General features: G+C 45.9%; 1 protein-coding gene across 3 annotated transcripts in view; it reads left to right on the top strand.

Moving 5' to 3' along the window:
• Positions 1 to 13,461, top strand: part of spn-E (tudor domain containing 9 protein spindle E) — a 99,407-nt gene that overhangs the window by 54,716 nt on the left and 31,230 nt on the right. For all 3 annotated transcript variants that reach the window (XM_076204836.1, XM_076204838.1, XM_076204835.1), the window contains exons 19-22: positions 686 to 869; positions 3,140 to 3,388; positions 9,421 to 9,488; positions 9,607 to 9,748. In XM_076204836.1, the coding sequence (XP_076060951.1) occupies positions 686 to 869; positions 3,140 to 3,388; positions 9,421 to 9,488; positions 9,607 to 9,748 (643 nt within the window). The remainder of the gene's footprint in view (positions 1 to 685; positions 870 to 3,139; positions 3,389 to 9,420; positions 9,489 to 9,606; positions 9,749 to 13,461) is intronic.

The following is a 13,461-nucleotide window of genomic DNA, read 5'->3' as shown; positions in this document are numbered from 1 at the left end:
ATCTTACAGTTTTGTATCTTGTCAAAAGTAAAGACCGCATTACATGTGGCCAATTCTTGCCAACCATCATAAATTTGAATAGCTAGAAGAAAACTTTGGCTACACTATTCTGGACTTCCCAGAGAACATTTCAACATTGTCTCAAAATTTGGAAAGGTTTACCCTGTCTTAGTTTGTCATTCAATTTCTTGGTATATGATGCAAAAGTAATTTGACATTTACATATACCAAAGGCTTTTTCCTCCTTACAAGGGAGGTGGCCAAAAAGAAAAAGGCATAAAAACCATTCCCACCCATTCCATCCCTAATACACTCCACTCCCCTCCACCCTCCCTCTTATCTTGGCACCTCCTGGATGACAGGTCATCCCTGCATCTTGTCCACTGCCCTGGGTCAGAGGCAGTGTCGCAAGACACAGCACATCCATAGCAAGGCCACTTCATTAAATCAGCAACCCCCCCTCTCCGTCCCCTCATGCAGAAAAGGAGAAGGTGGGGAGAAATCCAAATTTGACATTTGGATATTCAAAAAGCAGAAAAATATAACTGAAGTCCTTTCTATTCAGAAAAAAAAAATCACAATGTTTGGCAAAAATTGGTCCAGTTTGAAGCTGCCTTAAATGACTTCAAGTTAGGTAGTTAGTTTTAGTGATATGGCAAGTTATCTGATAATTATATCTCCTTAGTCCTGAGGAAGCACGGCAACACATGCAGACCATCAAGTCTTTGGGCAAGTGTGTTCAACTCCCTGAACAAGGTTACAGGTCCCTGACATCATACGAAATGAAAACATCCGCAGTTGTCACCACTTTGAAGGCACCAGAGTTGCCAGCTGCAACCCAACATACATGGAGTGTTTATGTAACCCACGTAAGTGTTGCATGATTGTATTCTTATTCCCTAATCCTAGCATTTCCTTTCATAGGTAGATGGCAGACAGTCAAAACAAATCCAATAAGCTTACTACTTTCAAACTTGTTTCCTTTTACATACATATAGCAAAGACTTTTTCTCCTTTTCAAGGGAAGTAGCTAAAAAAAAAAGTCATAAAAACCACTCCCACCCATTCTATCTCCACATACTCCACTCCCATCCATCCCCTTCCCTCCCTCTTATCTTGGTTCCTCCTGGATGACGGGTCATCCCTGCATCTCATCCACTGCCCTAGGTCATAATACATCCACAGCAAGGCTGCTTCATTAAATGCCCCCCACCCCCCATCCCCATCCCCTCATGCAGAAATGGAGAAGTCAGGGGAAAATCCCTTCAGGCTGCAACAATTTATTTTTCACACATACTCCCTCACCCCCCATCCCCCACCCCTCTCATGCATCAGAGCATCATCTACACACAACCATTCTCCATTCACTCCCATCCTCTGTCCTCACCCATCCTTCCTCACCAAACATTCCCCTCTTTCCCAATGCCCCTTTTACCCCATCCATCCATCTCATCCTTAGTCACCCCTTTATGTACACTCCTTCTATCTCATCCTTCCATACCTCTTTTACTAATCTTTCTTCACGCAATTTTTCTGTGTCCAAACCATCCCAGTACTCTTTCATCAACCCTATCTCCCAACTCCCTTTCCACCCCCATTCTCTTCACTTCATTTCTCACTCTATCCAGCCTAGTAACCCGTATCATACTTCTTGGGTACCTCATCTGAAACACATTCAAACTCTCCTCCTCTCTTGTGTTCCATGTTTCTGCCCCATAAAGTGCTGTTGGCACAATTACTCCTTCATACAATCTCCCCTTAGCAACCATTCCCAAATGTCTATTTTTCATTACACTTTAACCTCTACAGCATCAGCGGCATACATTGTATGCCACAATTGTTTTATGGATCATCAGCAGCATACATGATATGCCGCAATTTCAAAAATTCACCAGAAATAGGCATTACTTCAAGGGTCAAATCTGTGGTAATGACCAAGTAGCCCTATCCATTGGCTACAAAAGGAACTTAAAAAAAAATTATTTATTGACAAAACTGGCAGCCCTGGCAGCAATTTTTCAGGGGGTAACTTGAGATATAAAATCAGCCTTTAGGACACAATTTAGGTGATTCTGGTGTACAAAATGAAGTATGAAGAGGTGAAGTTATACTTCGACAGTTAGACAGGTGCTATTTAATACGTATTCACACATATAAAACTGGCAGTTTCACACTGCCAAATTTCGTAATAAATGTGTAATACAAAATGTGGCCAGGCAATAATGTTGTGATGGATGCTTACTAAAACATTTACCAAACAATAAGAAACACCACAGTCACCTATCCTCCATGAAATTATTAAAAAATATATATATAAAAAAATAAATAAATAAATAAAACAAAATAAAATCATACCAAAAAATAAATTTACCACATAACAAAGTTATAAATATTTGCCAAAAAATCCACAAAAACTATTTATAAACATGTTTTCCGTAAGTGTCAAACTATTATGGGCAACTGTATTTTGCCTAGAAACATCATAAATATCAAATTCCTTCACTGAAATTCTAATGAAGCTTTCCCAAAAAAATACAATGGATGTTCTCGTTCAACCTACATGAGGAACGAAAGAAGTCAGCGGTTTTTCTACCAAACTTTTGCATGTATATCTCGAAAAAATCGACCCAGTGTCTCCACTTCTAGGCTAAGGTGAATCAAGATAAGCAAGATTTGTTGTTTTTACATCATTTTGAGTTGATTTAAAAAAGAAAAATATTTAGGCTCCGATACTTGGGGGGGGGGGGTATATACAACATTTGCCCGGCAATGTAATGGTTAATCCCCTAAGGCATTTACTTGCTACTCTCAATCTAGATTCTACCTCCACCTCCATTCTTCCCTTTCCCGCCACATACGAACCCAAGTATCTGAAACTATGCACTTCCTCCAGTCTCTATCCCTGAATACTCACTTCCAGTCTGCTGCCACTTTCTTCCCTTGTACATCTCATCACCTTACTTTTACCCACATTTATCTTCAACTTCCTTATTTCATATTTTCATGGTGGATGTTAAATTGAGGGTTCTTTGAGTGCATCCAGAAGGAGAAATTCAGTCTTTTAAGTTATATTCAAATGTTGGCATAAGAAACATGCCTTGCATAGTTACTGTTATTAATGATGTGATGATTAATTTAGGTTGAAGATCCTGGGCACTTTTGGGTCATGTGCAGTCGTGAAAAGACCTTCCAAGACCTGGGGTTCATTCAGTCGACCATTTCTCTGGCACACAAAAGCAGAAAGTTGTGTCCTTTAGTGAGTGGCTCTTTTGCCCCAGGATTTGTGTGCGTTGCCCCATTTTCAGAGAACCCCTTGGAAGAACCTACTTACTACCGTGCACGTGTGGAGGATATCCATGCAGGACAGGATGGCAATTTGCAGGCCCTTGTAAGTAACTTACCTAGATAATAAAGGTATATAATAGAAAATGGATTCTTACAGGAATTCATGCTTATTGTTGTTATTAGCATGTGCAGCCACTGTAGGGTTGTGGTTTTAGACTTAGTGAAATGTGAGGCATTAATTAATTAATCAGTCAATATATTTTTGAAAATTTTTATGTGGGACTTTGAATGGAACAATTCATTCAATGAATGGTGCTACAGAATGGCTTTTATGTATATAGGGACCTCCACTGTTTGTTACAATTAGGCCATTACAGCATTCCTGGGGCCATGATCCCATGTCTTTTTTGTGATAGTTGGTCATGCACATTGCCTTGACTAGCTCTGTGTTTGGTTAACTGTATATAATCTTCTCTCAGAGAAGATGATTGATATGGTACAATCAATCAGTATTGTCCCAGGTCTCTCTTGCAGAAGACTTACAGCCATCAGGTAACTGGCAAGTTTCTGGTACAAACCAATAGCTGTTTTTCCCAGTACAAATGGGGTTGGCATTGAACTGGTTTACCATTAGTGGTTAAGGAATGGAATAGCTCTGAAACCATAGGTTATTTTGAGAGAAGATTAGAAAGTTTTATGGATGGGGATGATAGTAATGGACATGGAACTGCTTAGTGTAGGCCTTTTGGTCTCATGCATTCTCCTCCATTCTTGTGTTTTTATGTTCTTGCCCATCCCACACCCAATCCACAACCATCAGAAACCTATTCATTGCCCCTTTTATCTTGGCACCTTGTAGATGAAGTGAGATCTCTGTTCTCACCACACCTTTTGGGTCAAAAGCAATTCAGCAAGTCACTTCAGCAGCAGAGCTTTGTTTCCCTGTTTCATTATAAGGGAGTTCCCCTGTCATCCACTTGAAGTGCTTGTGGTGGATTGATGATGGACACATAGAGGACACAGAACACCTCACACTTTTTGAGGCTAGGTATGATGAATTGGAGAATAGGAGATGAGCCTCAATGAGCATCGCTCCTTTCTTGTATACTACAGTTGGGTAAATACACAACAGTGCCCCACACCAACAGTCCCTTGACATACATACATATATATACCAAAGACCTTTCCCCCCTTACAAGGGAGGTAACCAAAAAACAAAGGCATAAAAAACCATTCCCACCCATTCCATCCCTAATACACTCCACTCCCCTCCATCCTCTACCCTCCCTCTTATATTGGCTCCTGGATGATGGGTCATCCCTGCATCTTGTCCACTGCCCTGGGTCAGAAGCAGGGACTCAAGACACAGCACATCCACAGCAAGGCTGCTTCATTAAATCGGCGACCCCCCTTCTCCATCCCCTCATGCAGAAATGGAGAAGACGGGGAGAAATCCCTTTGGGCTGCATCAAATTTTTCTCATACATGCTACCTCACCCCCCATCCATTCCACCTCATGCATCACAACATCATCCATACACAACCATTTTCCATTCACTCCTGTCTTCTATCCTCTCATGTCCTTCCTCAACAGACATTCCCCTCTTCCCCAAAGCCCCTTTCACCCCATCCATCCATCTCATCCTAGGTCACCCTCTCGTGTTCACTTCCTCCACATCTACCTTCCATACCTCTTTTACTAGTCTTTCTTCACTCATTCTTTCCATATGTCCAAACTATCTCCCAACTCCCTTACCACCCCAGTTCTCCTCATCACCTCTTCATTTCTCACTATTCAGCCTAGTAACCCCCATCATACTTCTCAGACACCTTATCTCAAACACATTCAAACTCCTTCCCTATTCCTCTCTTATGTTCCATGTCTCTGCCCCATACAGTGCTGTTGGTACAATCACTCCTTCAAACAATCTCCTCAGAGCATCCATTCCCAAATGTCTATTTCTCATTACACTTTTTAATCCACCAAGGCATTTACTCACTTCTCTCAATGTACATTCTATCTCCCCTCCACTCCTCCCTTTCCTGCCACATTTGCACCCAAGTATCTAAAACTATCCACTTCCTCCAGTTGCTCTCCCGTAATGCTCACTTCCAGTCTGCTGCCACTTTCACCCCTTGTACATCTTATCACCTTACTTTTACCCACATCATCAACTTTCTTCTTTCACACACTCTCCCAAACTCTGTCACTAACTTCCTCAATCCCTCCTCTGATCCTGCTACAAGCGCAGTGTCATCCACAAACAACAGCTGGCTCACCTCCCATTTTTCTCTATTTTCTTTAACCATCTCCAATGCCTGACCCACCATCCTTGCATTTACTTCTCACACCACCCCATCCATGTATAAGTTGAACAACCAGGGCGACATAACACATCCCTGACGAAGTCCCACCTTTACCTCGAACCACTCACTGTCTCCATTTCTAATCCTGACACATGCTCTACTACTTTCATAAAAACTCCTGACAGCTCCTAAGAGCTTTCCTCCTATCCCGTATATCTACACAACCTCTCACAGTGCCTTCCTGTCTACCCTGTCATAAGCCTTTTCCAGATCCATAAAAGCCCAAAAAACATCCTTACCTTTTCCTTTAGCTTTCTTACATATCTGTCTTACCATAAAAATCTGATCTATGCAACCTCTACCCGTCCTAAATCCACACTGTTCCTCACCAATTACTCCCTCTCTTCCTCTCCTAATCCTCTCAATCAAGATCCTCCCATAAGCCTTCACAACTACACTTAACAAGCTGATCCCTCTGAAACTACTACACTCACACTTGTCCCCTTTTCCCTTGTAGAGTGGAACTATACAGGCACTCCTCCAGTCCTCCGGCACTCTACCCTCTCTCCAACAAACATTAGATAACCTCACCAGCCAGTCCACCATCACTGTACCTCCTTTTTTTTTTAGGCATTCTGCATGGCATCCCTCCAGACCAGGGCCTTCCCTGCTCTCATCATCTTAACAACCACCTTCACTTCATCCTTCCCTATTTCTCCTCCATTTTCCTCACTCATCACAGCCATTTTCTTAGCACTTCCCACTGCAACTATCTTTCCCTCCCTATCCTTCATCACATTTAGCAACTCCCTAAAATGCTCATGTGTCATATAATGGCCAATCATCGCACATCAGAAACATTAAGAATGGAGTACCACAGGGCTCGGTTCTATCCCCCACATTATTTAATCTATACATGCATGACTTACCCACGCCAGACACCTCAGAAATACAAATCTCTTCCTACGCAGACGACATAACAATCACATGCACACATCGTAACACAGACAAAGCTGCAGAAATAATCCAGCCTTACCTTGACGCACTCAACACATGGTTCATCACAAACAGACTCAAAATAGCTCCAACCAAATCTACAGCAACACTTCTCACCAACTGGACAAAAGAACACAATTACATACCTCATCTCTACATCAACAACACTCTAATACCACACACAAACACACCGAAAATTCTTGGTGTAACATACGATACATCCATGTCTTTCAAACAACACCTCACAAACATAAAAAACAAATGCACACCTAGACTTAACGCACTTAAGTCAATCACTGAACAACATTTGGACAAAACAAAGAAACTAATATAACAATATACAAACAATGCATACGCTCAGTGATGAATTATGCGAGTCCTGCATGGGCTCCTAATCTCAGTGAGACACACCACAACACCCTTCAAATCATACAAAACAAAGCCCTAAAAACAATTACAGGCTGCACAAATACATCACCTACAGACCATTTACACCATGAAACAAAAGTCCTCAAAGTCAAGGACCACCTCGACATGAGAGGCACACAAACACTTGCTGCAGCCACCACAAACACATCACACCCGCTACACTACATAGCAGAACACCCACACACACCAAGAAACATTAAAACTACACCCAAAGACCTTTATTACACACAGATACTCTCTTCTCTTCCTCCACAACCACCAAATACCAGCCTCCGGAAACATATTCATAATCATATCACTCACCGCTCCATTAACACACTGAAAGACAACACACTGCTGCATGCCAGACCCCCTGATATCCACCCTTCTGAATCCTCTCTCCCACGTAAGGACAGAGTCCACTTGGCCAGACTGCGATGCGGTCACCACCCAGCACTTCTAAGCTACCAGAAGAGGCTGGACGACCGTGTTGTGAACAGCTGCCCAGGATGTAACACTTCACCCCATACCATACAACACATAATGGAAGACTGCATTATACACAATCATGCACGCAAACAACACAACATACACTCTATAAAGGATTTGTGGGAAAACCCAGTTTCGGCTGTGGCCTTCCTTGGGGAGACGGGACTGCTCGGACAGACAGTCTAGGGAACGACAACAACAACAACAACTCCCTAAAATATTCTGCCCATCTTCCCCTTACTGCCTTCTCTTCCATTATCATCTCTCCATCTGCACCTTTTACCTTTTCATCTCTACTTGATTTGCCTCCTCTTCCTCACTTAATTTCTTTCCAAAACATCTTTTTATTACTTTCAAAATCTTCTGTCATACTCTTACCCCATTTCACATCTGCTCTCCTCTTTGCCTCCTTTACCTTGTGCTTTACTTCTCTTTTCTTTGTACCTCTCATATGACTCCCTCGTCCTATTTTTAACCAATCTGTGAAAGCTTGCTTCTTCTCATCTACAACCTTCTTTGTTTCCTCATCCCACCATTCACTACCCTTCCTTCTATTTCCTCCCATCCTTCTTGTTCCACACACCATCTTTGCACACTTTGTGACTCCCTCCTTGAACCATCCCCATTCCTCCTCCGCTCCTAGTCATACTCTATCTTTCACTCCCTCCCACTCCTCTCTCAGCTTCTTCTTGTACTCCTTCTCCTTTTCCTACTCATTTAAAGAGTTCACCCTAAGTACCTCCCTACCTTTTGTCCTTTTCCTCTTTCTCCATCTATCCTTCACTCTCAACTTGCCTTCCACCAAAAAATGATCTGATATTCCCCTACTCTCTCCCCTTAGAACATGTACATCCTTAACTCTTCCTATTATACTCCTATCTACCACTACATAGTCCAACACTCTATCTACCACCCTTCCATCCACCACCCTCTGCCATGTGTACTTATGCAGTACAGTTTTGGTCGCTATCCTACTGAGTGGACATCAATTCACTAGAATCAGTACAGAGAAGAATGACCAAAATGATACATGGTCTCAAAAATTTGCCTAGCGAAGAGAGGCTTAGGCACCTTAACTTACACTCCCTGGGAAGATGCAGAGTGTGGGGTGATCTAATAGAGTTGTTCAAGTGGATAAAAGGCTTTAACAAGGGTGATGCAAACAAGGTCATGTTAAAACAACAGGGCAGGACCCACAGTAATGGTTATAAACTGGACAAATTTAGATTTAAAAAAGAAATAGGCAAGAATTGGTTTACTAATAGGGTGGTTGACGAATGGAATAAACTTAGTAACCATGTAGTAAGCACTGAAACTATCAGTTGTTTTAAGAAACTATTAGACAACTTTATGGATGGGGATGATAGGTGGTGATGGATACAGAGCTGCCTAGGGCTACAGGGAGAAGGATGCTTGGTCTCAATCCCTGTCCTGTTTTTCTCACCTCTTACAATCCAAGTGGAAATACTTGGTGGAAGCATTCTTTTCCCCCCACCACAGGATAGGCAAAATAAGGAAATGAAATTCAGAGAAATGGTACAGGACAGCAACAAGGGGTTGGGGGACAGCATAACGGAGGGACAGTAACAGTATAATAAAAGTTTCATCATTTCTCTGTGACCAGAGTCCTCCTCTATCACAGACAAAATTATGTGTGGCTCTGGTCCATAGGGGCACCCCATATAGACCCTAAAGTATCAACTGCATGCTACTTTGCCATAACATGCAGCCAATACCCATGACAACAACACAATATTATCTTCCCAGAGTGACTCTGGTCCTGTCCAGAGGCTGTTGCCAGTTACCTGAGGGCCAAAGGTTTCTGCAAGAGAGACTAGGTGCAACAAATTAAGAGTAATTTATGGTTAAAAAAAATAACATTGAAAAACTGAATATGTATTCGGTATAAGTTTTAAGTCTAAGTGTAATTTACAGGTATATTTTGTGGATTTTGGCAACAGTGAACAAGTGGCAGTGAAAGACCTGAGGGAAATGCCCCCAAAGTAAGTTGTTCTTGATAATTAGAAATATTGCTCTGATTAAATTCAAATTGTCATCATCTGTTGATACACTTAAGAATTGTATTAGGACCTTAGAGTACGACTCTTTGCTGTGCCGTAGGTTAATGGAGATTCAGATGCTGGCTGTGGAATGCTATGCTAGTCATATCAAAGGAGCCTCCAAGGAAGTGGACAGTGCCTGGAGCCCAGAGGCACATAGTTGGTTCTGTAACAATGCTCTTCAAAAACAATTCACTGCTCAGGTTTGGAAAAATATTCATTGAGTTTTGTATATTGTGGAAGTGAAACAGTGTAGTAACAAATTTGTAAAAATGCAGTTAAAACCTACCACTAGTGAGTTGGTAAATGTGGAGGATAGGGAGGGAAAGGTAGTTGCAGTGGGAACAACTAAGAAAATGACAATGATGAATGAGGAAAGTGGAGGAGAAATTAAAAAAGATGAGGTAAAAGTAGTTGTTAAAATTACACAATGTAACACATGTTTTGTTTATTTATATTTTGTTCCGAAGAATACAAACTCTTCGGTACTCCTTACACTAGGATACTCTCGCGTAGCGCGAATATTTCTACTGCGAAATTAAAATCCTCACTCTGGGTCTGGGCAACACTTATCCTCAGTAAGGGGCCCCATTGGGGCAAGGGGGGGGGCCCTTGCCCTCCACCACAAGTCTCGCACACTATAACCATTCTCTTCGCAGTAGTGACCGCGTTAACATCTCTCTACTGCATGTTTAGTTTTTTTTTCGGTTTCCCCCTTAATGGGCCGATTCTCAGTCAAATTCCTTTATTGGCGTGGCATCCAAGTCACTGTTTACGTCGGTGCCGAAAATCAAGCAATCCGCTTCGATTGTCGCCAGCTCACTCTAAGGACGCTAAGGAGTTCGTCGTCCTTATATTTCATCGGGGTTTTCCCTACGCCATCCTGTGTCCTGGCATTATTAAGTGCTTCTCCATTCCCTGTATTATTCCCTTAACCGCCACCGGGTATCCTACCCTTCACTGTAAGTATGGAATCTGGTTCCAGTATTGTTGTGGTTTCGCCGCAGGGAGATAAAGGGAAAGGTGCGCACGCATAGAAAATGGCTTCCCTCTTCACCCCCCCAAAAACATGGGAAGGCGGCCTACGGCTTCGGAGGAGACGAGCATTCTCTCCCTCCTCCACGGCGTAGTAGACAGGAAGCCAAGTTGTCCTTTATTCCTTTAAACTTGGACGGTTAGCGTAGATGGACATGCGCCTAAGGCCACCTCTAGCTACCGTTCCTGTACGAGCTTTTCCCGGATGTGGTCGCTTGCGGCTTGCCCTCGCCCATCCCAGAAACTCAACAGTCGCCAGGAAGGTGGTACAACGCCACTTCGAGTCATTCTCAGGCCAAGTTGTCCTCTTCCTTCAAACCAGGACGGTTAGCGTAGCCGGACATGCGCGTCAACGCCACCGCTAGCTACCGTTCCTGTATGGAATCTGGTTCCAGTATTGTTGTGGTTTCGCCGCAGGGAGATAAAGGGAAAGGTGCGCACGCATAGAAAATGGCTTCCCTCTTCACCCCCCCAAAAACATGGGAAGGCGGCCTACGGCTTCGGAGGAGACGAGCATTCTCTCCCTCCTCCACGGCGTAGTAGACAGGAAGCCAAGTTGTCCTTTATTCCTTTAAACTTGGACGGTTAGCGTAGATGGACATGCGCCTAAGGCCACCTCTAGCTACCGTTCCTGTACGAGCTTTTCCCGGATGTGGTCGCTTGCGGCTTGCCCTCGCCCATCCCAGAAACTCAACAGTCGCCAGGAAGGTGGTACAACGCCACTTCGAGTCATTCTCAGGCCAAGTTGTCCTCTTCCTTCAAACCAGGACGGTTAGCGTAGCCGGACATGCGCGTCAACACCACCGCTAGCTACCGTTCCTGTATGACATTTTTCCCGGATGTGGTCGCTTGCGGCTGCCCCCGAAACTCGACGCCGGCACGGACAAAGGGGGGGGGGGGGCAAAGAGCCCCTTAGTCTCTTCTACTCAGGAATCCCGCAGTACGCACAAAGAGCCGGGTGATCAACGGTGACCTTCCATGCCCTTTGCTCACAGGGACAGAGATCAGGGACGAGGTTGCAGACGCGGTATTTCTCGCTGACCGGATGCTACGTCGGCGGAGGACGCGGACAGTTGTCTCCCCCCTCCTAAGCGTAGTAAACGGAATGGTTGTACATAGCCGCCCCCGCGAACCCCCCCCCCCCCCCCCCCCCGGGTACGAGATTTTTCCCGGATGCGTCCGGCGGCTCCGCCCCCCCACGGACAAAGGAGCCGAGTTCGGAGATTCGGAGCGCGTCGGCCTCTTCTCCTCAGGTGGTCCCCCACATCCACCTTCCACCCGTCGTCAGACGAGCCGGGTCATCGCCGGAACCCTTTCTATGCCCGGTGGGCAGGAAGCCCGAGATGTGCCCACGCGCGCGTTCGTCGTGGGTGACTCAGCTTCGTCCATTGGAGGCAGTCTCCCCTTGGCGTCTCCCGGACCATCCGCACCCAGGCGGGACTCACCGAGTGGACATTCCCCGGACATTCCCCGGACCTCCTCCCCACTCTCTGTTCACTCGTCACTACGTTGAAGGAACAGATGGAGGCCCAACGGGAATTTTTCCGCGCTTCTCAAGCGCGGTTCGTGCACCGCACGGAAGCTCGTGAGGAGTCACCGCCCCCAAGGGCCCCCCTCGACCATCTTCCACTTGCTCGGCCCCCCTCTGTACCCATCAGTGACCGGGATGGTAGCGTGAGGTTCCTCTCTGCCCGTGCCGACCCCTCCTACGCCGACGACGATGTCCACAGCTCCGTAGGGGGGGGGGGGGCACGCTCCCTTTCCCCTCCCGTTTCCCAGTCGGAATCCTCGATGGTGGTCCCTCCTTCCTTCTCGGACGTCCTCGCGAGGGTTCGGAGGGCGGATCGACTGGGCCACCCGAAAGCAGAGGAAGCCACATTCGAGTCTGACATCTTCATGGCGGCCAACTCTCAGAAAGCCCAGCCTCCTCCCCTCCACCTTCCATGGAGTACGCAGACGGCGAGAGCCATGGCCCAGGCCTCCGACGCTCTCGCAACAAGGACGACCGAGAAGACGCGTTGGCTTCCGGTCCCATTGGAACACCAGAAGCGCTTCTACACCCCATCGGGGTCAACCCTCGGAGCAGCCTCGATCCCGGCGAGGTTACCAGAGCTGGTTAGGCGGACGCCGAGTCGCTGCGCAGGCGAAACGTCCTCCTCTCTGGCAGGGAAGTCAGCTCCCACCTTCAATCACTGGCTCTGTCCCTGGCGGTGAACTCCTGGCTAGAACGCCTCCTTGCCTCGGCGTGGGAGTTCTTACCCGCACTACAACCCCAGGAAGAATGCGACCTCCAGGCTTTTTGGCAAGCGCGAGCAGAGCCCTGAAGCATCAGGTTTCCTGTCTCTCAACGTCCTGAGCCAACTTCGAGTCCCACAGGAGAGACACCATCCTCGGGGAACCCCAGTGACCCCCTCCTCAGGGAGATTTATGCTCACCCACGCGCTGATTCCCCCGGATATGGTGGACTCCGAGATCCTCGACGCAAACATTATAGAGGCTCCGGACTCCCCCACAGGACTCCTAGGAATTCGCCAGCCCCTCCGCACAAGATAGGGGGTTGCCTCTCCCTCTACTGGAGAGCATGGGTAGAGGCCGGGGCGGAAGACTGGACCTACTAAGTCATTAAGACGGGCTATTGTCTTCCCTTTTCCACTGTCCCAAACCTCTCCCTCTATCCCATCCAAGTCAGCAGCTTCCACCCGGACTCGGCTCGCGGGCGGGCCCTAGCGGAGGAATCCTCCGTTCTGCTCCAGACAGGAACTTTAGTGGAAGTCTCGACTCCGGACCCAGGGTTCTTCTCACGGCTATTCCTAGTAGAAAAGACAACAGGGGTGTGGAGACCAGTCATCTATTTGTCTCCACTCAACAAGTTCCTTTTCCC

The sequence above is a fragment of the Oratosquilla oratoria genome, chromosome 21 (assembly GCF_046742065.1).
Source record: "Oratosquilla oratoria isolate Oo_2021 chromosome 21, ASM4674206v1, whole genome shotgun sequence".
In the NCBI taxonomy this organism is placed as follows: domain Eukaryota; kingdom Metazoa; phylum Arthropoda; class Malacostraca; order Stomatopoda; family Squillidae; genus Oratosquilla; species Oratosquilla oratoria.
Note: the sequence above shows the minus strand (reverse complement) of the source record. Positions and strands in the feature narration are given on the sequence as shown.